Source organism: Lates calcarifer, linkage group LG1 (genome assembly GCF_001640805.2).
Source record: "Lates calcarifer isolate ASB-BC8 linkage group LG1, TLL_Latcal_v3, whole genome shotgun sequence".
Taxonomy (NCBI): Eukaryota; Metazoa; Chordata; class Actinopteri; family Centropomidae; genus Lates; species Lates calcarifer.
Genome location: NC_066833.1, coordinates 18606849 through 18629997, shown reverse-complemented (window position 1 = coordinate 18629997; position 23149 = coordinate 18606849). Strand labels below are relative to the sequence as shown.

General features: G+C 39.2%; 5 protein-coding genes across 6 annotated transcripts in view; 3 read left to right on the top strand and 2 right to left on the bottom strand.

The window, feature by feature from the left end:
- The first annotated feature begins 234 nt into the window (after positions 1–234).
- Positions 235–2159, top strand: LOC108888663 (glucose-6-phosphatase 2). The gene is made up of 5 exons (XM_018684745.2): positions 235–559; positions 633–742; positions 815–929; positions 1011–1132; positions 1223–2159. The coding sequence occupies exons 1-5, from the start codon at positions 342–344 to the stop codon at positions 1732–1734; spliced, it is 1077 nt and encodes a 358-aa protein (XP_018540261.1). The 5' UTR covers positions 235–341; the 3' UTR covers positions 1735–2159.
- A 719-nt stretch (positions 2160–2878) lies between these two features.
- On the bottom strand, positions 2879–11794 carry abcb11a (ATP-binding cassette, sub-family B (MDR/TAP), member 11a). Its single transcript, XM_018684733.2, is given in 29 exon segments — positions 2879–3927; positions 4089–4235; positions 4906–5112; positions 5211–5408; positions 5508–5664; positions 5790–6031; positions 6120–6323; positions 6427–6588; positions 6691–6750; positions 6752–6796; positions 6883–7047; positions 7131–7239; positions 7342–7423; positions 7799–7988; positions 8090–8260; positions 8399–8602; positions 8694–8819; positions 8913–9023; positions 9138–9251; positions 9353–9527; positions 9633–9757; positions 9860–10031; positions 10129–10262; positions 10373–10457; positions 10532–10773; positions 10898–10946; positions 11059–11074; positions 11179–11274; positions 11752–11794. Coding segments are annotated over 28 exon segments (3942 nt in total). The 5' UTR covers positions 11228–11274; positions 11752–11794; the 3' UTR covers positions 2879–3726.
- Positions 11795–14901: 3107 nt separating this feature from the next.
- dhrs9 (dehydrogenase/reductase (SDR family) member 9) lies at positions 14902–18002 on the top strand. Its single transcript, XM_018684753.2, has 5 exons — positions 14902–15095; positions 16202–16518; positions 16865–17123; positions 17212–17375; positions 17644–18002. Coding segments are annotated over exons 1-5 (966 nt in total). The 5' UTR covers positions 14902–15093; the 3' UTR covers positions 17868–18002.
- A 253-nt stretch (positions 18003–18255) lies between these two features.
- rdh1 (retinol dehydrogenase 1) lies at positions 18256–22108 on the top strand. Of its 2 annotated transcripts, XM_018684751.2 has the most exons (7): positions 18256–18364; positions 18450–18576; positions 19329–19364; positions 19503–19833; positions 20524–20782; positions 21395–21558; positions 21644–22108. In XM_018684751.2, exons 2-7 carry the CDS (start codon positions 18574–18576, stop codon positions 21868–21870), a joined length of 1020 nt encoding a protein of 339 aa, XP_018540267.1. In that variant the 5' UTR covers positions 18256–18364; positions 18450–18573; the 3' UTR covers positions 21871–22108. The 2 variants fall into 2 exon arrangements, with proteins under 2 accessions (XP_018540267.1, XP_018540265.1); XM_018684749.2 differs by lacking the exon at positions 18256–18364 and having other exon boundaries at positions 18386–18576.
- Positions 22031–23149, bottom strand: part of lrp2a (low density lipoprotein receptor-related protein 2a) — a 46262-nt gene continuing 45143 nt past the window's right edge. Inside the window, 1 exon segment of the mRNA XM_018684732.2 lies at positions 22031–23091. Within this exon segment, the coding sequence (XP_018540248.1) occupies positions 22921–23091 (171 nt within the window). The 3' untranslated portion in view covers positions 22031–22920.

Genomic DNA, 23149 nt, shown 5'->3' with positions numbered 1-23149 from the left:
AAGAGGTTACGTGGTTCACTGTTTTAGTGTGTACAATGGCTAATATTTAACAATTGTAAAAGCAATGGTCTGTAAAACATCTAATGGCTCCACAGTCTGGGTGTAAACAGTTTTTGTAACATGTCTTAAAATGCTGAGTGCTCACGACCAGGGAACACATTATTTTATTTCTTGTGGGTTCAAAGTGAAGAGCTTGAAATTGTTGCCATGGCTCTGTTGAATGATTTATGATGCCAGTTTGAGATATAAAGCTATCTGAGGTGAGAAAAAGGGTTCGTGGTGCTTTGACTGGTGCTGAGGAAGCAGCAGTTGCAGTTGTGTACACAGGAAGGAAACTTCAGATGGATTTTGTCTACAGCAGCGGGGTGCTGGTTATACAGCACCTGCAGGATAACTACAGGGAATATCACAACTTTCTCAACTTCATGTCAACTGTGGGTGACCCTCGCAATATTTTCTCTGTTTATTTCCCCCTCTGGTTCCATCTTAGTCACTGTGTGGGCACCAAGATGATATGGATCGCTGTTATTGGAGACTGGTTCAATCTAATTTTCAAATGGTAAGCCAGTTCTGAGGTTAATATTTTGACATTTTGTGAATGTATTATCTTTAATCTGCTGCTTGTGTTTTAGGATTCTGTTTGGTCAGCGACCTTACTGGTGGGTCAGAGAAACTAATTTCTACCACAACAATTCCTTCCCACATTTGGAGCAATTTCACCTCACATGTGAAACAGGGCCAGGTTAGTATCATGTACGCAGTGTTTAGCTAATGCCACTGAAAGCAACACTAACATGGATGTTTCTCTCTACAGGTAGTCCATCCGGTCATGCTATGGGTTCATCTTGTGTGTGGTATGTGATGGTCACTGCTGCTCTTAACTTTACCAGGCCTTCTTCAAGTGGCACGTCTTTCCAGAGTTTTCAGAGGTGGGCAGTTACATTGTACCATACCATTACATGAGTGTTTTCTTCATTACTGGTTATGTCTAAATATGTCTGTCCTTTAAGGTCTCGTCCTCTGAGGTCTGGTCTATGGATGGCCTTTTGGGTCATTCAAATAAGTGTTTGTATCTCCAGGGTTTTTATTGCAACACATTTCCCACATCAGGTTATCCTCGGTCTTTTAGCAGGTGAGTTGCATCTTGCACTCATGGACTGTCTGTTGTGTGCTTTTGCAGTTTATGCAAGAATTAATATTTGTTTTTTTCTACATTGTTCAGGTATGCTGGTCGCAGAGGTGTTCGATCACATCCCCTCTGTCTACAATGCAAGCTTGAAAGTGTACCTCCTTACCAACTTTTTTCTTTTCTCTTTTGCTGTTTGCTTTTATCTGCTCCTAAAACTGATGGACATTGATCTTCTGTGGTCAGTTACTAAAGCCAAGAAGTGGTGCGCTAACCCAGAGTGGATCCATCTCGACACCACCCCTTTTGCTGGTCTTCTGAGAAACCTCGGAGCCCTGTTTGGTCTGGGCCTGGCAGTGAACTCTGAGATGTTCATTCAGAGCTGTAAGGGGAAGAACAGCTACAAAACCAGATTTAAACTCATGTGTGTGACAGCAACTCTCACCTGTCTGCAGTTGTATGATTTCATCAAAATACCCACTCACACCGAGGTTCTGTTTTACATACTATCATTTTGTAAGAGTGCCTCAATACCTCTTGGTGTGGTTGCCATTATTCCTTACGGTGTTCATTTGCTGCTTGGAGAAGAGGACAGAAAGCTATCTTAAATTATGGGGGACTTTGTAACGTTTCACACCTTGCTTTTTAACTGGCATCATAGGATATCAAATGTGTTACGACCTGTCACAAGTGACAAGTGGATGCACCTAGTTTAAGTTACATTACTGGGTTTGAGTAGTACATACTTCAATAAAGTATTTTATGTGGGGGTTTTTTGTGATGAACATAATAAAGTATGGCATGTGTAGCCTATCTGAGTTCTTGACTTTTCTTTTTGTGCTTGTTTTACATGTACAGTATAATACATTGTATGAGTGTATACTGTATGTGAACATTAACAATATTACATGACAGATAATTGTATATCAAATTGTTGAGATTTTTTATCAACTTGAGTTGATAAAGGACTGCTAAAGGACAGTTTAAGAGATGGACAATCAATGGCTAAACACAGGCTATGGTGTACAAGAGGTTTTTTGAAGCTGGTTCATTGGAAACATCAAATTGAAATAAATGTCAAATTAAAACATTTTTTTTTGTTTGTTTTTACTCTGGTCTGAAATAAGGCCATACTTAAACTTAAAATTCATTTTTCAAAAACAAAATGGTTTTCATAGTCATCACTCTGTCTCAACAGTCAGTGTTTTCTTTTCCCATCAGTCTAGCATATCAGTGACAAAACACAAGTTAAACTCTGTATTATGGTTATATCATGTCAGAGATTAGCACAGGTTTCTCAACATTTAGACTATATTATCCTGCAATATAAAAACAATAACTCAAAAAATTGTGTACATACTGTTGAAACCAGTCTCGTGCACCATGATAACCATGATTACGTTTTCTATAATCCCCAGAAACTTCCAGGATCCACTGAATCCTTCAGTCTCTTGCTGTATATGTTTGCATTGTATATCCTGCTCTGTGTAAATTACATAATCTCTATGTGTCACTTAGCCTCATCAGGCAAATTCAGATATTAATTAGGCAAAATGTAATGAGGTAGAACAAAGTCTCTGACGTAACTAGATCAGGCAGATTAATTAAACTCACCAGCAGAGCCCATTTCCTAGTCTTTTGCCACTGTCTGTGGTTGCTTAGCACCCAGTGGCACCTGAGGCCTGACACTAAATGATGTAACTGTCCCAAGTACGCAGGCTACTTGCTAAGCCAAGCTTGAAGAAACATCTGTGTGTCTGGGTACTTTATTATGGGCTTGGTGTTGAGGGCAAAACAACATAGGACAACTCAGCAGGCTACACCTTAACCACTCCAAATTTCGTTACAGTTCAATGTTTAGAAAACTAATCAGGAAGAAAGACATTTTGAATGAGATAGCTGATAATCAAATCTGAAGGTAATGCATACATTCTTGTTTGAAATTATGAAATGACAGGATCCCATGCACAGTAATACCCTTAAATTCTTGCTCTTGTAATGTAATGTTCAGTATTTCATCACATATGTCCCCAGAGGTTCATTCCATGTTTGAAAATCAAGTGTGAACAATGATAAGCTTTAAACATTACAGCAACACACAAATGATTGATGATGATTTTTGGGCACTGTCAGGTGCTGTTATAAAAACTGCATTAGTTGCTACTACTAAAAGAACTCTATTAGACTTTCTCAAAAGTAGACTTAAAACTTTTTTTCAATGACACAATGCAGTTTTATATTCTTAATTAAATCATCATAAAGAACACAAAGAAAAACTCATGTAAAAACTCTCATTCTTTAAACTCTTAAACTCATAAAGAAATAAATACACAATAAACAGTTTTATCCCCACATAATTGATTATAAACCACACAATTACCAAAACGGATTCTTAAAACTAGAAGAACAATTTGTGGTCTGTATATGCTACTGATAAAAGTTGTCTAAGTTGTCTAAGTTGTCCACTAATCTAATGTTAGTATCTTATCAAAGACTTTCTCAGTGTGATAGCACAAGATGACACCAGATTAATCAAATGTACAATAAGACATATACAAAGTAATTTCCCTCATATGCTCATAATCTGTGGCTGCAGACAATTAGCTGATAGGAGCGCCTGTTGTGACCAGTTTATAATAGGCGCCCCTCTTGACCATGAGTTTATCATGTGTGCCTTGCTCTATGACAACTCCATGAGACATCACTGCAATGATGTCAGCAGTCTGGATAGTAGACAGCCGGTGAGCGATGACGATGCAGGTTCGACCTTTTCTTGCCTCATCCAGAGCGGCCTGGACAGTCTGCAGGAAAACAAAGCTTTGTCATGAGCTCACACTTCAAGTATGTCGTCTATGTGTCCTGTGTAAGTATGTGGGGATGTATATAATTAAAAAAGTTGACTTATGCAAAGAACATCTTGCTTCATTCTTATTCTTTCTAATAGCGTTTAGAATTGTATCACCTTTTCACTCTCTGTATCCAGGGCAGAGGTAGCCTCATCTAAGAGCAGGATCTTGGGGTTCCTGATAATGGCCCGGGCAATGGCGATGCGTTGTTTTTGTCCTCTTGACAGCTGGGATCCCTGTGCACCAACCTGAGTCTCATATTTCTACCAGTTTGTAAATGAAGTGAAAGAAGTGGAGAAAGCCAAAGGTCACAAGGTCAGCAGCTGTGATCTTTAGAAAGCAATTTATTGTGGTGGTAAATCTGTACAAGTCGTTTGTTAAAGTCAGCCTGACACAGGTCCTGCATATATATTTAAGGTATTCAGCTGACAGTTGAGATTTAAATGTCATTCTTGACCTTGGAAACAGCAGATGGCAAATCAGTCTCACCTTAACCACCATTTAGTAGCTGTTCTGGAGCTTTCTATCATATCAAATGGCCATTAAGCTATAGATGTTCACGTTTCCTTTTTTCTGAGCATTTATAGAACGTTCCACCCATGTTGGCTTAAAAACTGACTCAACTTGAAATTCCAGACAAGCTACTAAATCGAGCTCTTCGGTGAAAGTATTGTGTCAGTTAAGCTAACAGTTTTCAGAGCAATTCATAATGAGAGTACTCTATAAACTCAGTGTCACACTGCCAGTTTCTACTCTTCTGAAGGTAACAGCTGTTTAATAAGTGAACTTCTATTAAGTACAGCGTTAACCCATTCAAATTAGCTTCCAAGAAAGCTATCATATTTAAATTCTGTTGATCATATTATTTACGTTAGAGAATTTAAATAGCAAATCCAGTAAAATTGGATCATTAATTGAAGTACTTCCACTTACATCTGGTAGTGTCATCACAAAGTCATGAAGATAGGCTTTTTTAGCAGCCGCTTCAATCTCCTCCATGCTGATGATGCGTGTGTTATCTCCATACTGTATATTCTCAGCTATACTGCAGTCAAACAGCACAGGTTCCTGGGACACTATGCCAATCTGAGCTCTCAGGAAGGGCACATTGACTGTATGAGATGGGCGACCATCAATCAACTGAAAATCAAGGATGACGTCATTAAGACCACATTAATGGATCTTGAATAGATTAAACTCATTTTAAGTGAAATAAATGTCTAAATCAGTCTACACACCACTGTGCCTTCATCTGGGTCATAAAATCTTTCCAGTAGTTGAACACTGGTGCTTTTCCCACAGCCGCTGCTCCCAACAAACGCCAAAGTCTGACCAGGCTTCACAGACACAACCAGACTGTTCAACACCTGGATATCTGGTCGGGTTGGATAGGTGAACTTGCAGCCAAGGAACTCTATTTCACCTTTGAAGTCATCCTAAAGATGGATTACTAGACTTAATCATTTCAAGGTGACATCATGACACAACTGCATTTTATTATGCATGATTCCATCTTATTTACTGAATTCACCAACCCATTTCTCTCCATCTTTGAGACTTGTGCTGATTTTAGGAACTCTGTCCAACAGTTTGAAAAACTGAGCAGCAGCAGTTTTGGCTTTAGCATAATCTGGAGTGAAGGAGGAAGCTCTGCCCAGTGCCGTCCCACTGATTACAACAGCTGAAATCACTCTAGAGGAACAACAACAACAAGTGCTGGGTTGATGTTTGGTAGTCACATCACAAACGCAAAATAAATATCATAACAGGAGGAGAAAAAGTCTGATTTCCCATGTTAATGAAAGAGTTTCACCAACCTGAAAACCAACATGTACTGTAACCCCTCAGAGCTAACCAGATAGCCTCCATATCTAAATGAAGCAGCATATGCCATGAAGATGACACACTGAGCAAAGCCAAAGCAGAGGCCATAGATGTTGGCTCTCTTTTTGGCAGATTTATATGGGAGCTCAAGTTTTTCCTCATATGATTCAACAAATGAGCTTTCTTTGGCCAAGCCTGCAATGGTCCTGATGTTGGCAAGAGCTTCACTGGATACCTGAGGGATAGAATGTAGATCTTATACTGTAGACTATGATTTTTACAGAAGAATTTATAGATATCAGTTTCAATTGTTCATATCTCACCCGTCCTGCTGCTTCCATGGCCTTTTTATCTTCATTTGCAAAACCTGTCAGCATTTTCGCTTGGAATACCCCAGATAGCCCAATGAGTGGCAAAAAGCACATGATTACCAAAGTCAACTTCCAACTGAAGTAGAAGGCAATAATGAACGATGCTCCAATGCTGGACAGCGAGTTGACAATCATGCCGATCTGAGAACCTGTTGCCTGAGGAAGTCACACCAGCCACATGTGAAACAGCCACACCAAAACTGTGTGTGTCGCAAATAATGTGAAATAGAGGTACAGGCCTGTCATTTTTCTTCCTTACCCCCTGAACCATGGATGCATCAGTAGCCAGTCTGGTGGTCAGAGCTCCTGGGCTGTTTATGGGGTCATCAAACCAGCCAATTTCCTGTCTCAACATGGCCTGGAAGCCCACTTTCCTCAGACGGCGGGTCAGCAACTCTCCAGACTTAGCAAAAGCATATCCCTGAAACATCAAACCTGAGTCAGTCCACATGTGAATCCTAGCTCATTCTGTTCTGATCGACATACATACCTAAACGTCTCAATTATAGGTGCTGATACAAACCTGAAAAAACTGTGAGAAGAAACTAATCACAGCCACAATGCAAAACAGAACACATATCCCAGTTGATTTGTTCCCTCTGTTCATTCAAGTCACGGATGGCAAAAGTCTGCAAACACAAATATCATGGAAATTGTTGAACAAACTACAAAATAGAGTATAAAATACATCATAAGCCTCGGGAGCAGCCCTTACACCAAGAATTTGGCTGAACAGGACAGCATATATAGGGTTGACAGAGCCATTGACAGCAGCTCCCAGCGAGCCCAGAAGCATGTAGGGCCACTCTGGTTGGTTGTACTTTAGGATACGTGCTACTGGGGCAGGCTCTACATGTTCATCTTCATCATCTTCACATTCCTGTTAAAAAAAAAAAAGATGCATTAGATCTTTTTAATTTCCCACAGGACAGTTGGTGATAAAGCAGACTTTTAGAGACGTACATTTTCTGGCATGATCTCCTTGTCCAAATGGATCTTGAGGCTGCCTGATAACGCATCAGGGACAAAATCACTTGACAATTTGCTCTGAGATCGTAGCCGAACAGAGCTCCTATCAGAGAAATATTGAGAATATCAAATTATTTCAATGTTAACATAATGAGCTATTCTTACATTTTCCTGGTACAGTCTCTTTCAGCTGGATGTACGGTACCTTTTACTGGATCTGCAGCTTCCACGGCTAAAACTCCTCACTCTCAGATCAAAGTCCTCTTCATTAGCCTTACTGACACCATCTGGTTGAAAAAAATAACAAATCAATACAGCTTTAATACAAGCACTGAAGCTTCCTCTGCTCTTTGAAAAATGCAGGAAGGACCCTCGGACACACATTATAGGATTGCCCTGTGATTCCTGCTGAGTGCTTTGAAATGTGCTGTTTCAACCTATGATGACCTTTCCAAGTTGTACAATACTATCATGCAATTGCAAATGCTAGCAGCATGGCCAACCAGAACATAATGGAGGCTTATTTGAATGTTTCATTGGCCCTGTACTGTAGCTCTAGACAACAACAACCCACCAATGCAGACTTTTGCATTATTTGCTGCAGTAGATTTTTGATGTGAATGTGGTGTGAGGATGTGAAATGCACTCCACAGAAGTCTTACCGTTAGTTGTGCTGGCTGTGCCTTGGTTCTGCAGGGTGACCATGGTAAAGTAGACACCTTTCTTTTCCAGTAGGTCACTGTGCGTTCCCCTCTCCACAGCCTGTCCATGCTCAAAACCAATGATGACATCTGCATTCCTAATCGTGGACAGACGGTGGGCTATAGAAATTGTTGTTCTTCCTATGCGCACCTGAACAAATTCCAGTTAGTAGTTCCACTCCGCAAAACACAATGTGTTAATGGAATCAAGAAGTGTGTTGTGTTATGTAGTGTCCTGACAGTGTGGCTCACCTTATCCAGTGCTTCCTGGACAACAGCTTCACTCTCATTGTCTAAGGCTGATGTGGCCATATCCAGCAGTAGGATCTTGGGGTTTCGGATCAGAGCTCGAGCGATAGCAATCCTCTGTTTCTGTCCTCCACTCATCTGGCCTCCACCTTCACCCACCAAAGTATCAAATTTCTGAAGAATATTTTAAATGTAGACTTTTTGATTAGTTATTGTTTCATAGTTTGAATTATGAAAGTTTCACAATGTGACACTCGAAATTCTTATAATTCCTGTAATTCTTCTGTGTTATCTTTAAATAAGCAAACATACCTGTGGCAGTTCCATTATAAAATGATAAGCATTAGCCTCTTTTGTTGCCAATATAATGTCCTCCATGGTAACTCCAGGTCGACCAAAGCGGATGTTTTCAGCTATGGTTGTGGCAAACAGCACTGGCTCCTGCTCTACAATACCAATGAGGGAGCGGAGCCACTGGATGTTTAAAGTACGGATGTCATGGCCATCCAAAGTCACCTGAGAATGAGAATTTTATACATGACGCTACACTGAAGACTAATTTTCCACTAACGTCATGTGTGGTCTGTGCTGTTGCTCAGATTATTACCGTTCCTCCCGTTGGGTCATAAAACCTCTGGATGAGCTGGATTGTGGTGCTCTTCCCAGATCCGCTTGGTCCAACAAAAGCAGTGGTTTCTCCTGCTTTGATCTGCATGCTCAGATCATTTAAAATCTGAAAAGATAGTTAGCTTTTCAGTTTTTTTTTCAGTTTCATTTTTGAGAACTGAGACATGGACATTAAGAACCGCTTTGCAGAGAAAATTACCTTGACTTCAGGTCGTGATGGGTAGTAGAAAGTGACATTATGGAACTCAATGTCACCTTTTACTCTGTCTAATTTGTAACCCTCCTCTGAGAAACAATCAATTTCTGGTTCCTGTGAACACAACCGTACAAAACTTTATTTTATGCTGAAGAATCTTTCTTTTAAATGATACTACTTCCAATCTGTATTGTATCTGCAATTAAGTCTATAGCATCCTGATTTTACCCGATCAATTGTGTCAAAGATGGTCTTTGCCGCTGCACGACCAGAAGCAAAGGCTTCCAGACAGGGTGAGGCCTGACCTAGGTTCATAGCTGCCATGAGGACTCCAAAAAATACCTGCAAACAAATACAGCAGCCATATGGTGAAACAACTGAACTGTTTCTGATGTACTTGAATTATAAAGTACCAGAAGTTGAATGCATATCATTTTACACACCTGAATAAGGCTACCAGGAGTCAACTCCTTGGTGTCGATGACCAATTTAGATCCATACCAAAAGGCCAGAGCATAACAGAGGAAAATGATGCACCAAAGGTATCCCTGAAATACTCCTATGATCATGCCCTTTTTCACGCCCCAGTTCTGAGCTTCCACAAGGTTTTTGTCATATCTATCCAAAGTTCACATTATTAATTTTTATTTTGAATAGAGGAGTATTTTTCCATCATCATTTGCAAAGCAGGACTACTTCTTGTGATCTTAGAGAACAAAATACCTTTCAGCTTCTTTTTCTTCCCCACCAAATGCTGCTACTGTTCTGATGGATGACAGGACTTCATCAGCCACTGCCCCTGCCTTTGCATAGGTCCTCAGCTCTCGTCCTGTCAGCCTGGCCACAGCCTTCAAGAACAAGGAATCAAAAAAAAATTTTTTTTTAAACAAACTATTATTTATCTGTTTAAACATAAGGTGTGATTCACAACTTCACAACTGGACTCCTACCATAGCCATCAGTCCAGCAGCTATACCAATCAGCGGGCTCACAGCTATGACCACCAAAGTCAGCTTCCACCCACCAATGAATCCAACCATGAAGCCAAACACAAATGTGGAGATCCTCTCAATGAAGATAGACACCTGGTCAGCAATGGCATTATTGATTTTGTTGATGTCACTGTAAAGGAATAGAAGATGCCAGAAACACTACTGTATGTAGAACATTCTCCCAGCCATGCGGTGATAAGAGCTGCAGATAGAGAGCCTCAACTCACTCAGAAATCCTTGTGTTCAGTTCACCAACAGAGTTGCAGTCAAACCATCCGATCTCCATTCGCATTACTTTTTGGAAATAGGTCTTTCGGATTCTCTGAATTTGTCTTGCAGCCGATGACACCCAGAAGACAATCTACATAGTGGTACAAAATTATTTCTTTGAGTAGATATAATATGCTACATCGTCATGAGACACAATTACTCAAGAGGAGAATCAATTACAGCTGACTACTAAATACTTACTTGAAAATAACTAACAAACAGAACTCCTAGTCCAATTCCAATGTAGTAATATGCAAACATGGTCATCTGTGCTTGAATATCCACCCTGACAAGAGAATAAAATGGGTAACAACAACAGCTTTTATGCACAGTCACATCAAGAGTAAACTAATGACTCACCCACAGTGGACACTGCTGTTTTCAGCTGTTTCATAAATGGAGCCATTTTGCCAGTAGATGGTATTGTTGATGCACTCCTTGTTTGGATCTTTCAGTTCCTGGACCTCAAGCTCATAAGCCACAAATGTGTTTGTCATCATGCCATACACCAGGAGCATGAGAGGTGAAGCTGCACCGTGTATGAGGGCACACAAACTCCCCACCACCATCATCACAGTGTCTTTCCAGGTGGCAAATCGAAACTACAAAATGGAATTGTTGGATATTTGTTTTACAACATACCGTAGTTATAGTTATAGTTGAATTACATTGTCCTGGACACAGTGAGATAATGATTGTAGTAATGTAGAAAGACACAGTATTTACCAGCTGAAAGTATCCAACAGTCAACATGTTTTCTTTTTTGTCCTCATCTCTGTAAAACATGCAAATGACTTATTAAATAAATATCATAACAACTGCCAACATATTGCAGTCTGAAACGTAGTATATTATGGGTAATGTCAAGTCTCCTGGCACAAACTTACCCATCTAAATTGTCTGCTGTGGAGAAAGGTGAGACTGTATTCAGAGTTGTCTGTAATTATTCACATTTTCTTACAAAATTCTTACATTATTGTGTTAGTTTAAAGCAGAACATCACTCACCTCCTTTATCAGCACCTGGTGTTTGTGTAAGTTTGATCTCTTTTTTCATGTTTGCTGCCCTGAGGTGCAGGTGTGTCCTTACTTGGCAACTGTAGACTAAAAAAAAAAAAAGAAAAAAAAAATTAAAATTAGAATTTGGATGTTTAACCAGTCAGACAGCTGCTGTTTACTGGATTAAATTTCAAAATAAGATCAACAGAACTGCATTTTAGATTTCATTACAGATGTTGAAGATTTAACTAACAATAAAGAGTTTTCAATTTGTAACTTATTAAATCAAGTTAATATGTAAGAAATGACAAGAAAGGCATGAGATTTTCTGTTGACACATGCTGAATGAATATCCTGAGTCAGTTTGAGGAAAGACTATTTTGTTCATGTGAAAAAGTTACCTCATTCAGTTTTGTTTTTCAAGCAGCATGAGCATAAATGTGAGAGAAAACATTACAGTTATGGGAACTTTGAACAGTTTCCACAGCACAATGTCATTAAATCACATAGCTTCTGATAACAATAGTAATTATCAGTTGGGGGTCCTCGTTGAGTGAGGCAGAAAAGCAAAATGTACTGTACCTGGACTTCTTAATGAATCCCTAGCTTCCTTAGAAATCCACCAACACCACTGAGGCTCATCTGAGGAAATTCCTATCTTATTAACCTATGCCTCTCCTCTCCCATTATCTACACCTCCATTAGACTGATAAGGGTTGTATCACCTTTACAACCTTTACTAGACTGCCTTTGTAAGGCAAGATTCAATCACTAAACCAAGTTAATGTGCACTGATTGCCATTAAATCTACCATTATATCATTATATCTTAGTCCCACCATTATAGCATGTGTAAAAAATTGTGTACAAAATGTGAAACTTGGTAACACTGGTTATAGTAAATCAACCCTTAGTATAAGTATATACATATATATTTATATATATACATGTTTTTGTTGTTAAGTGACTGTAACATGGGTTAATGACCGCAAGGCCATTAGATAAGGTCACAGGCCATCTCAATAACAATGTATAATCAATCAGACTGCCATGGATGGTAAAAAAATGTTTTTGATGTCATCAGGAATTGTTTTATGAAATTTTATTTTATTTTATTTATTATAATTACTGTATTCTCTATATATAGTACTGTATATACAGTATACTGTACTCTATTACTGTACTCTATTATTATTACTACTGAATGAAGGGTAAATAACCAAAGTACTTACTGTTCTAACAAAAGGAAATTGATATGTTATTATAGGCTTGTAAAGCATATTCACATTTCAACTCTCTAAGGGGTAATTATTAATTTAAATTAATTTATCTAAAATCTAGAAGAGAAAATCTACATTGCATAACACCTCTTAGCTGGAAATCAATAACAAGACATTTGAAAAGAAATAGATCAATAATCCACCTGTCTCCTACAATCAGTAACCTTTAACCACCCAACATTGTGAAGTGTCCTTAATTCACAGGTAGAGACGTTAGTATGAATATATAAAAATACATGGCTCTCTAAAAATGGGAATGGAGACAGTATTCAAGCAGGTGTCTGGAGGGGTTAATGCCCGCCAGGACAAGCCGTAGAGGACCTGGGTTTGGAGTTTGATCCTTCTTTACAGCCAGTTATTATTCAAAATACAAGTGATTGATAATATCACAGGAAGGAGGGGGCTCCAGTCAAAGATGCACTGTGATAAAAACTGACTGCTCTGTTGGATCTCTTTCACAGAGCTGAAGGTTGCCTGACTTGGAGGAGCCTGCACTAATAATTGTGACTAAATGTAACAGAGGACAGAATCAAGTTCAATTATATTTGATAAAATTATATTTCTTTGGTATGCCTTTTATGTACTCATAGTAACAGTGTAGTAGTATAGTAACAGTGAGTGGCACATTTTGAACGCTTTTAGCCAAAATAGTGCACTATGGGTGTACGTAGACACTGTATACCACACTAAAATTACACTTATTCCACAAGTTAGATGAGACTCATGTCTGTCACCCCTACAGTTGGTTAGCTAAGTTTAACATAAGAGCAGGAAAAAGGTTCATCAGTAGCCTGGCTCTGTTCAAAGGTAACAAAATCAAAATTTGCCTACCAACTAATCTAAAGCTCAAACTGATGAAGTGGTAGCACCCAAATGCCATATACAATAGTCAGTATACAAGGAAATTGTTTTTCTGCAGTACTATGCTTCAGACCAGACCCACCAAATATGCAGACTCTGGTCTGGATCTGGAACTCCTACTGCAACCTGACTCTGAATGAATGACACATCACATCACCTCAACTGTCATTATTCAGGCCACAATCAGCAAGGTTGTTAGTGGATCAAACGTAGAGACTCTGGTTTAAAAAGTAAAAACACATGTTTAAAAATTTCTTGTTTATTTTTCCCAAGGGAAGCGAGACCATTTGCAATGAGTGGCCATAGTGAAGAGAGATAAAGTAAAACACCACCATGACACCAAACATTCTCAGTTTGAACAAAACTATCCTCAGAACACCGAGGGGAGAACCACAAAACAAAACCATGAGCAGAGATTCTTGCAGAGGCAACTTTGTAATGCATTGAAAAGGCACAGTCCATCTGTTTATGAAGACATTTTACAACTAACATCCCTTCATGGCCACATATGGCAGGAGGGTCTATTTGAAGCCATCATGCAAAGGCTTCTTGAGGTATAAGTTTGTCTCCATTCACTACTGATGGAACACCATCATCAGCGGGGAGAGAGAGAGGACTGATTCAAAGTTTAAAAACTCACCACCTGGTCTGATATATAGAGATCTCTATATATCAGACCAGGCATAAGGAGTCCTACAGTGTGTTAATCTGTGTGAAAAGTACTCAAAAGCCATTATAACTCCAATGAGACTAGTCAGCTATTTGAAGGCATCATCTGCACTGACATAGTTGTGCTCCACCACAACTATGTCCACGACTACAGAGCTTCAAACCTCTTGTCTGACCTGTTGCTTTTCTGACAGATACCATCCCACGTCAGTGCTCCGGGGCAGAAAAAACACAGAGACACAGTGAGCAACATCATTTTTGCAGTGCATAGTTTTCAGAGGAAGCCTGAGGCCTTTTGAACTTGATGTACTAGATAAACCAAAAGAAAAATCAGCTTCAAAATCACGCCTGGGATTGGATTGGAGAAGCTGATTGAAAATTTCCAAATCCGGACAAAACAAGTTCTGCTGTGCACTGAAAATTTTGTAACACTTCTAGTTTAAATCCAGTCATAGTTCAATATGCAATCTACACAAGTGTGATGTGGAAACTTGAATCTCCAGTGCACATACACTGACTACTGCCGACTGACTACTTGTCATCAAAGTAGACATCTTGTCCCCAGCAGTTGTTTTGCATTCACAGATGGATTTTTCAGTGAGGGAGAAAGAATAGATATAATTTCAAAAATTTTGATGAGGTCATTTAACTTTTCTATGGAAAAAATATACACACCATGTTATCATGTAACCATGATAATAATATCATGGTTCACTTAGAATAGGGTAATACTTTTACAACCAAAAGTAATCAATACCACATTAACAGTATGCATTCATAAATGCATTCAACTTAAGAACAATATTTTATTTACAAAATGTCATTTGCTTTAATACACTACCAGAGTAATATCTGTTCATGTGACGCTGTCATGTGGTGTCCATTAGGTGTCGCCCCTCACACGTCTTTATCTCTGTAGGTAAAGGGGGACAGAGGAGGGCAGATGACATCTCCGGAAGTTAAGGCAAAATATCTCTACAAGAGACAAAGACAGTAGAAAAATCACTTTTCGACTTTCCCTTCGACTTTCCTTTCCCTCGGTGTTTCTTCTTGAGGCTCACGCCCCGCTGTGCTCTGCAGAGCGGCACTGATTCGCACTGATCGCAGAACAGTACATGTAAGTTCCTTTTGTCGAACTCTTAAGTGTTCAGCTGGCAGTTGTCTGACTTTCTGATTTATTATAGTTAGCCTATTCGATGAATATCACGGTAACCGTGTTAACGAAGTGGGCATTCAGTCTGAATATCAGCCTAACAGTGAAAACGTGAGTCAGCGAACATTCAGAGCTGTGTGTTCTTGTATGCGGCTTCATCACAGCATGACGGACTATTGTTATATAATCAAGTCTGTAATGACTGACAGTTGTGAAGTTGGCAAAACCCAGTTGGTTTTTGCTTTAGTTTGGACCATGAAGCCATAATGTCTGTGGGAAAACTTCACAAAATTAGTATTATAATTATAATTAATTGAATATTTTCAACTTTTGGACTGCTGGTCTGACAATTAGTTGAATAACTGAGTACATAATATGAAGATTAAGATTAATCTGCTAAGAGAATAATCATCCCTAATATTCAATCTCAGTTGATCTGACTATTCTGTTGAGATGACAGTCATGGAAGTTGTTGATAAATTTAGAGTTGAATCTTCATTCCATTTACTGATTAGTCAATCAACAGAATATTAGTCTGAAGCTTTGAATCACTGGTTTCAGCTTCTCAAATGTGAATATTTGCAGGTTTTCTTATAGTAATGTATGATAATACTATTAGGTTTTGGATACTTGATCGTACAAAACCAGTACTTTGAATATATCAGCTTTGTTAAAAGTCATTTTCAAATATATGCTATACAAAACACCCAGTATGCCACACCCATATTCCTCCCCTCACATGCAGTAGAGTCACATAGTTTCACATACAGTCAATATTGGGTTTGAAAGTCCATGTTCCTACCAAAAGTGAACTCCTGATCTTGTACAAATCTCTCACCAGAGCCAGTTCTTTCATAACATATTCTGTTTAATACATCATGGACAAAATGCAAAGACCAATAGCAGCAACAACAGAGAGTAACAACATGATAAAATAAAATCTTAACGCAACAAATTCTATTTAAACAGTAGGTGTTGGTTGAGAAGGAGCTATAGAGCATCTTTCTTGTCCATAGTTGGTTGAACCATTTCTTAGTTTTCTCACATCAGCGGTTTCTTTTTCGCCTCAGGATCATGTTCCTGTATCTCCTTGGACTGGTGTCTCTTTGGTTCGTCTACCGCTGGTGGAAGGAAACGAAAAGGGTGTCCAACAAGGAAGATAAATATGTCTATGTCACTGGCTGCGACTCTGGCTTTGGCAACCTCCTCACAAAACACCTCGACAAGCTGGGCTTCCGCGTGATCGCAGCCTGTTACACAGAGAAGGGTGAGGATGAGCTGAAGAAGGTCTCCTCCGACAGACTGATGACCGTGCACCTGGACGTCGCCGACTCTCAAAGTGTCGGCAAAGCAGCAGCTCTGATCAAGACTGTGGTTGGAGAGAAGGGTGAGTGGGTTTATGGGAGCTTATTATATTCTCATTATATGTTGTTTATGTTTGAAATTGGGCAGTGCTGATCATGTATTTTGAGTAAAACTTTCCCATTTCAAAGGAATATTGCAACATGGTAAAAAAAACACACTATAGCTTCATACTTACTCTCCAGGTAACAAGAGTGGTATCATCTAACTGTCAGAGCAAACAACCACATTTCCTAAAAGAATTTGTTTACCTTTTAGATTTTAACATAAAACCATAAGAGATGGCTTGAGGCATTGCTTCAATTTCTGGGTGTTGTTCTTATCACGCTCATCTCTTTGTGTTTGTTCTTGTTGTGCTTGTGTTACTTCAGGCCTGTGGGCTGTTGTGAACAATGCTGGAGTCAGTCTGCCGTCTGGTCCCACTGACTGGCTCACTATAGAGGATTTTAAATCCATGATAGCCGTCAATCTGTGTGGAGTAATAGATGTGACACTGAGCGTCCTCCCTCTGATCAAGAAGGCCAAAGGCAGGGTGGTGAACGTTGCCAGCGTGTTCGGACGAATCAGCCCATTCGGTGGACCTTACTGCGTGTCCAAGTATGGAGTGGAGTCCTTCAATGACAGCCTGCGGTAAGAGAAGATGTAACTTCTTCGTGCTGTCACATGCACTCTAAATCGAGTGTGCTCCTGACTCATTGCAGCTCATTTTGTGTTTCAGGTTGAACATGGCACCATTCGGGGTCAAGGTGGCCTGCATCGAGCCGGGGTTTTTCAAAACAAATGTGACTGATACAATGGTGCTGAAGAATAACCTGAGGAAGCTCTGGGACAGGCTACCTCAGGATGTGAAGGACGACTATGGGCATGATTTTTTGGAGAAAGGTGAGTTATTGCATTTTTGTTGATAGATAATGCTAACTACCTGGTATGCTCTCAGATGAGACTGAAAGAATAAAAAGGGCCAGGTTCATGGTCAAATTTATATCCCAAATCAAATGAATCTAAATGGATGTTGAGGGACATAGTCCATTGTAACAGTTCCTTTGTTTCCTCATAATTGTAGAGAAAATTTAGATAATGTTCTGGGACTGTATTATAGTTTATATAAACTAGAATTTGTGCTCATTTATGTAATTGTTTTCACTTTCAGGTTTTAAGGGTTTGGAGGACAGGTTCAAGCTGTTTACGGACTCAGACCTGATGAAGGTGGTCGGCTGCATGGAGCACGCCATCTCTGCTGTTTACCCCCGCACTCGCTACTCTCCGGGGTGGGACGCAAAGTTCCTCTGGTTGCCTCTTTCATACATGCCGACCTGCATCACAGATAGACTTTTCCTTTTAGATAGCCCCAAACCTAAAATATCTGTACTGTAGTTTCCAACAGATGACTTATTGGGTAGAACTGGTGTATACAAAGATCACTTCTGTTTATTGTCACTCTAATAAATATTTGTAAGTAAAGGCTTAAACCACTGATAACATCATATAAACATATTTGGTATTATAAAACATGTTTGGCTCTTCTTGTGTTTTTGACTTGACTCCAGACATCATCAGGCCTGCTGTATTGATTGTTGATCTAATTTAAATACTGTACTACAGTGGCCTTTAACCACAGACAATATTGTTTGCTTCTTAAGTCATCTTTAAACACAGTCAACCTTAACACAATCAAGTTGTAAAGCTTTTATTCTTGATGGACTTTGGCTCTGCCACCTTGGTTCAAATCTGCATCTTTGGTTGTTAATGTTCATTTGTCTTCATTATCAGAGTCAGAGAACAGTGTTTCCTCAGTAAAGGTTGGGCTGACTTGTGCTTTCAGAGTGGATTTCAGGTAAAAGGGGAATACAGCTATCAAAACCAATGGTCAGGTAATCTGGTCTTTTCTATTACACAATTTCACAGTGGTGTAACATTCAGCCCCACTGTTATCCACTATGGACCTTGACTCTGCAGACACGCTGAAGTCAGTCCACAGAAAAACTCAAGCGTAACTTCACCTGCAGCCCAGTGTTGACTGAGGAAGGACATCTCATTTTCTTGATCAGGAAGGAACATCTGCATCTGAAGAACTGCAGCCATGGTATGTATGCATGATTATAATGCACATTACATAGCTTAAATTAGTATTAACATTGGTTTTGATGTTCATAGGTAGCACATAAATAGCTGGAATATGAATATTGTCTTTATTTGACACAACATAAGGAACAGACACTCAGACATGAGTGGACTAATTGAATAATGTGTTTTTTTTTTCCACCAACCAGCTTAATGAGATCTAATGCCATCTGGTGGTCAAAAGAAAAAAAAACTAATGCGTTAAAGGTTCAGTTCACTTCAAAATCCTACTCACATTTTAATTTTAACTGCCTAGGTCTGGGATTTTAACTCAGACCCTGCACAATGGAGGCAAATGGGGCTTTGTTTGTGGTGTAGAGGGTAACACATATAACCACAAATAATATTTAATCTCTTATCTGTTGGTATTAGTGTAGAGGTGGTGGAAGATGTGACTTCAAGTATCAAAAGTAAAAGTATCCGTTCAGCTGAAAAATTAATCCTGCATGTGTCATATTGTTATACTTTATGTTATTGGATTAAGTAGTATTTACTGTTTGTGCTGCATATCCCTGCTGGTTATTCCCAACAAGGATAAGGTTTAATAACGAGGGACGAACAGCACAGAAGTTATTGGTCAATAATGTTGACATAGATCATGTTGTAGCCAAATAAATGCAGTTTAGCTGTTAATATTTTCATCTTCCATGCTTCTGTGTGTGGGAGCTTTAATGTTTTGAACTGAAGAAACACATCTCAAGTTTCTCCACTCAGGTGTCAGCTGACAATCTAACAACATATTTATTAGAGGTAAGTTGATTTCTCTTTGTTTGCACCATTTTTATAAATGTTCACATCTATTTCCAGCACCTGTAAAGCAAAGAAGGTGTCATGATGAAAATGTTTGTTTTAGGATTTACAGGGGTCAAAATGTGATCTGTCTTTTAGGTAATCCTGTCACATCCGGTCTTAACCTCTGCTTTAGTTCTGGCCACTCTCGCTGCCATCCGTTGGTACGTCAGAGATTCCTATAAGGTTGACAGCTTCAGCCAGAAACACGTGTTCATCACAGGCTGTGACAGTGGCTTTGGGAACCTGCTGGCCAGGCAACTCGATGGAAAAGGTTTCCACGTCATAGCCGCTTGTCTCACAGAGGAAGGTGCGTCAGATTTGGCAGCAGCAGCCTCCCCCAGGCTGAAGACCATCCTGCTGGATGTTACAGACAGTGAGAGCATCAGGAGGGCGGCGGAGTTTGCGAGCAGAGAGGTCGGAGAGCGAGGTGAGCTGGGCGGACAGCAAGGGGTACACGCAGATAGGGTGCCAGTCAGAGTGAGGTACTGGGGGAGATAAGGCAACCTGAACCATCCTATCACCAACCCATCATCCTCCTACTGATAGCATTTTAAGAGCCAGAAACACAGTAAAGCTTCTTCAGACATAAATCTGTGCTACAGATTGATAAAGAGTTGATCCTGACTTTGTTCTAAACTTTAGTGGCTTTTTAGACCTTTACTTTAATTGTAGAGTAGATTTACTTTACAAATCACTCTTGAATTTTCTTTGTCTGAATTTTATTTTAACTCTATACAGTATGAACTGGATACTGTTCTGAATGAATGAACATAATGAATATTATGTGTATATTGGTGGGACTGTTTAATTCATTCATTCATTCATTCATTCATTTTACTTTTTTACGTAAAAATCCCCAAATTTCTGTGGGTCCGGCCTCCCTGATGAAAAGTTTTGATGCTGTTCTTTTACAGTTTTGGATCATTGATCAGATAAAACAAGTATCCTGAAAATGTCACCTTGGGCTCTTTTACCATTTTCTAGCATTTTCTAGACAAAATGATGAATCACGATGATAATCATCAGATTAACCAATAATGTAATTTACCATAAATTTCAAGCAGAATAACTATGTATAGTTACAGAGAGTGACCAGTGATTATTAATTATCCTGCAGGTCTGTGGGGGCTGGTGAATAACGCAGGCAGGTCCACCCCCATCGGCCCAACAGAATGGATGCAGCTGAAGGATTTCACAAAGGTTTTGGATGTGAATCTGATGGGAGTCATTGAGGTGACTCTCCAGTTTCTGCCACTGCTGAAGAAAGCCCGGGGCAGGGTGGTCAATGTGGCCAGTATTCTGGGCAGACTGTCTCTCACCGGTGGAGGATACTGCCTGTCCAAATATGGAGTGGAAGCCTTTTCTGACAGCCTCAGGTAGAGGGAGGAAAAAACAGATTTATCACACATCTGTCTTTAGATGAGAACATAGTGTAAGGAGGGTAGTAGAAACAAAACAAACATGTAATTTCCCTAGAGCAGAGCAAAGGTAAAATCTTCCTAAGGGGCAATTTGGCCTATACACCTATGCATGGTCGTGGTTACCTATGCAGTAACCACGACCATGTGGAGAAAACAGTGAGAAGAAGAAAAGGCTATAGTAACAGGCAAAAGATAATAAAATATAAATCATATAAAAGAAGTTTAGAGGGAAAATCTGTGGAACTGCTAACATCTCACATCGACAACAACTGATCGAATCTTTAAGAGTGCATTGTATTCTATAAGATTATCATATATTCTTTATGTAAAAATGTAATCTGAAAAGCTACTACAGCTGTTAGATGACTGTAGTGGACAACAATAAGCACAACAATTCCTTCTCAAACATGGTGGACAGTAGCAGAAAATGGAAATACTTAAATACAAGTACATGAACATGAGGTAAACCTACTTTTAAATGACAAAAGACTAAAAAAAAAAAAAAAAAAAACTCAGTTAAAAAGATTTCCATTTGCATTAAAGAAATTATCTGCATCTTCTGCCCAGGAGGGACATGCAGCACTTTGGTATCAAAGTAAGCATTATTGAACCTGGATTCTTCAAGACAGGCGTCACACGGCTGGATCTTATCGAAGCCGACCTGAAGAGGCTGTGGGCTTGTGTTCCTCAAGACGTTAAAGCCTCATATGGAGCCACATACTTTGACGACTGTGAGTGAGGAATACAGTTAATTTAATTCAGCAACACTGTTAAATAAATATCTTTACTGATTTGTTGTTGTTTTTCTCCTGTCAGATGTGAAAGCTCAGGACTTCTCCATGGGCATCTTGTGCAGTCCAGATATCTCCAAGGTGACCAGGTGTATGGAGCATGCGCTGACGGCTTGTTTCCCACGCACACGTTACAGTGCAGGCTGGGATGCCAAGCTGTTTTGGATTCCTCTCTCCTATCTCCCTTCATTTGTTTCAGACTTTGTTACCAATGTGCTTCTTCCTTCACCTAAAGCTGTCAGAAACATCTAGCAGACCACTTGTAAAAAACACAAAAAAGTGTTATAATGTTATAAAATTAAACATTATAATAAGGAGTTTGAAAAAAAAAAAACCTGTCCAGTCTGTGTTACAAAATAGGAAATTTATTCATTCATGTCTCAGCAGCAGCAATTTAAACCACATGGGCGTATTCTGGATGATCACAGGTACAGTTTTTATTTGTCTTCATTGTGATACAAAATAAATCATTCTGTAAAGAATTTCTTCACCATGTTTATAAAACGACTCTCTACATCTGCATCTTCTGGTCATGTGTTGCTCTTCAAGATAATCAACTACATAAATTCATTTCCATGTGACAGACATGGGCACATTTCAAGTATCGTTCCAAACTATTTTGGCCATTGTTCCAATATCATTGCTAAAAAAAAAATAGATCATTTTGATTTAAAGTCACAAAGTCAGGGAATGTAGGTAGAGATCTAAGTACAGTGAGCATGCTTTGCACACGTATTGTAGCTCGTGCGTCTGTTTACACTGGAGTTAAAATCCAATTTCTTTTTGCCTTGCTTTAATTTTTCAGCCCTGAAATGAGGTATATAAACATGAAAGATGAAGTAAATACATCTTCAGTTTTGTTCAGTGGCAAAAAATGTCATTATCCAACACATTTCGCTAATAACCTTTGATCATATAAGTACTGTACATTCAGAATGCAGTTCACCTTTTACATGTGTTATTGTGTTTATGTTGAACTATTCTTAAGATCTATTTCTGACAAAATTATACTGTTCAAATTTACAAATATACAACATATTTATTGACATTTCTATCAGCAGCTTCAGTGCAAAGATATACATATTGTACATCAGAATAAAGAAAAAAACATTAACACAAGAATTGGCATAAGAAATGTCAGAAGGCATAGTCACAGAAGATTTTTTTTTCTTCATTCTATAGAAATGTATTTCTCTTTTCCAACACAATTTGAGTTTTGTACACAGGCTGCATAAAAAAATAAATTCTGTGCAAAGTGTGTTTCTTTTTTCTTTTTTCCAATTCCCATCTGTGAGAAAGGAGTTATACGTCGCTGTCCTCTTTAACGAGGTTGGCTGTGTCTTTGAAACTGTCCTCAGTTGGCGAAAAGGTGCTGGGACGATCCCTCTTCAGAGGTTTGGCGGGGGGAGCGAACGGAGAGGGCTCAGGGGCAGAGGAGTCCCCGCTGCCGCCTACAGGCTTTTCATCCTTCATCTGTAAAGCAGGAGGTAAACGAGATAATAGAATACCACCACTTGAACTTGTGTGTCCT

Coding starts and splice junctions, on each gene's coding strand:
- dhrs9 (XM_018684753.2), top strand. Junction 16,519..16,864: donor GACTGTGGTTGGAGAGAAGG/GTGAGTGGGTTT, acceptor GTGTTACTTCAG/GCCTGTGGGCTGTTGTGAAC. Junction 17,376..17,643: donor GCATGATTTTTTGGAGAAAG/GTGAGTTATTGC, acceptor TTTCACTTTCAG/GTTTTAAGGGTTTGGAGGAC.
- LOC108888663 (XM_018684745.2), top strand. CDS start 342: ATGGATTTTGTCTACAGCAGCGGGGTGCTGGTTATACAGCACCTGCAG. Junction 560..632: donor TTCAATCTAATTTTCAAATG/GTAAGCCAGTTC, acceptor CTTGTGTTTTAG/GATTCTGTTTGGTCAGCGAC. Junction 743..814: donor CACATGTGAAACAGGGCCAG/GTTAGTATCATG, acceptor TTCTCTCTACAG/GTAGTCCATCCGGTCATGCT.
- rdh1 (XM_018684751.2), top strand. Junction 19,365..19,502: donor TAACAACATATTTATTAGAG/GTAAGTTGATTT, acceptor TCTGTCTTTTAG/GTAATCCTGTCACATCCGGT. Junction 20,783..21,394: donor GCCTTTTCTGACAGCCTCAG/GTAGAGGGAGGA, acceptor TCTTCTGCCCAG/GAGGGACATGCAGCACTTTG.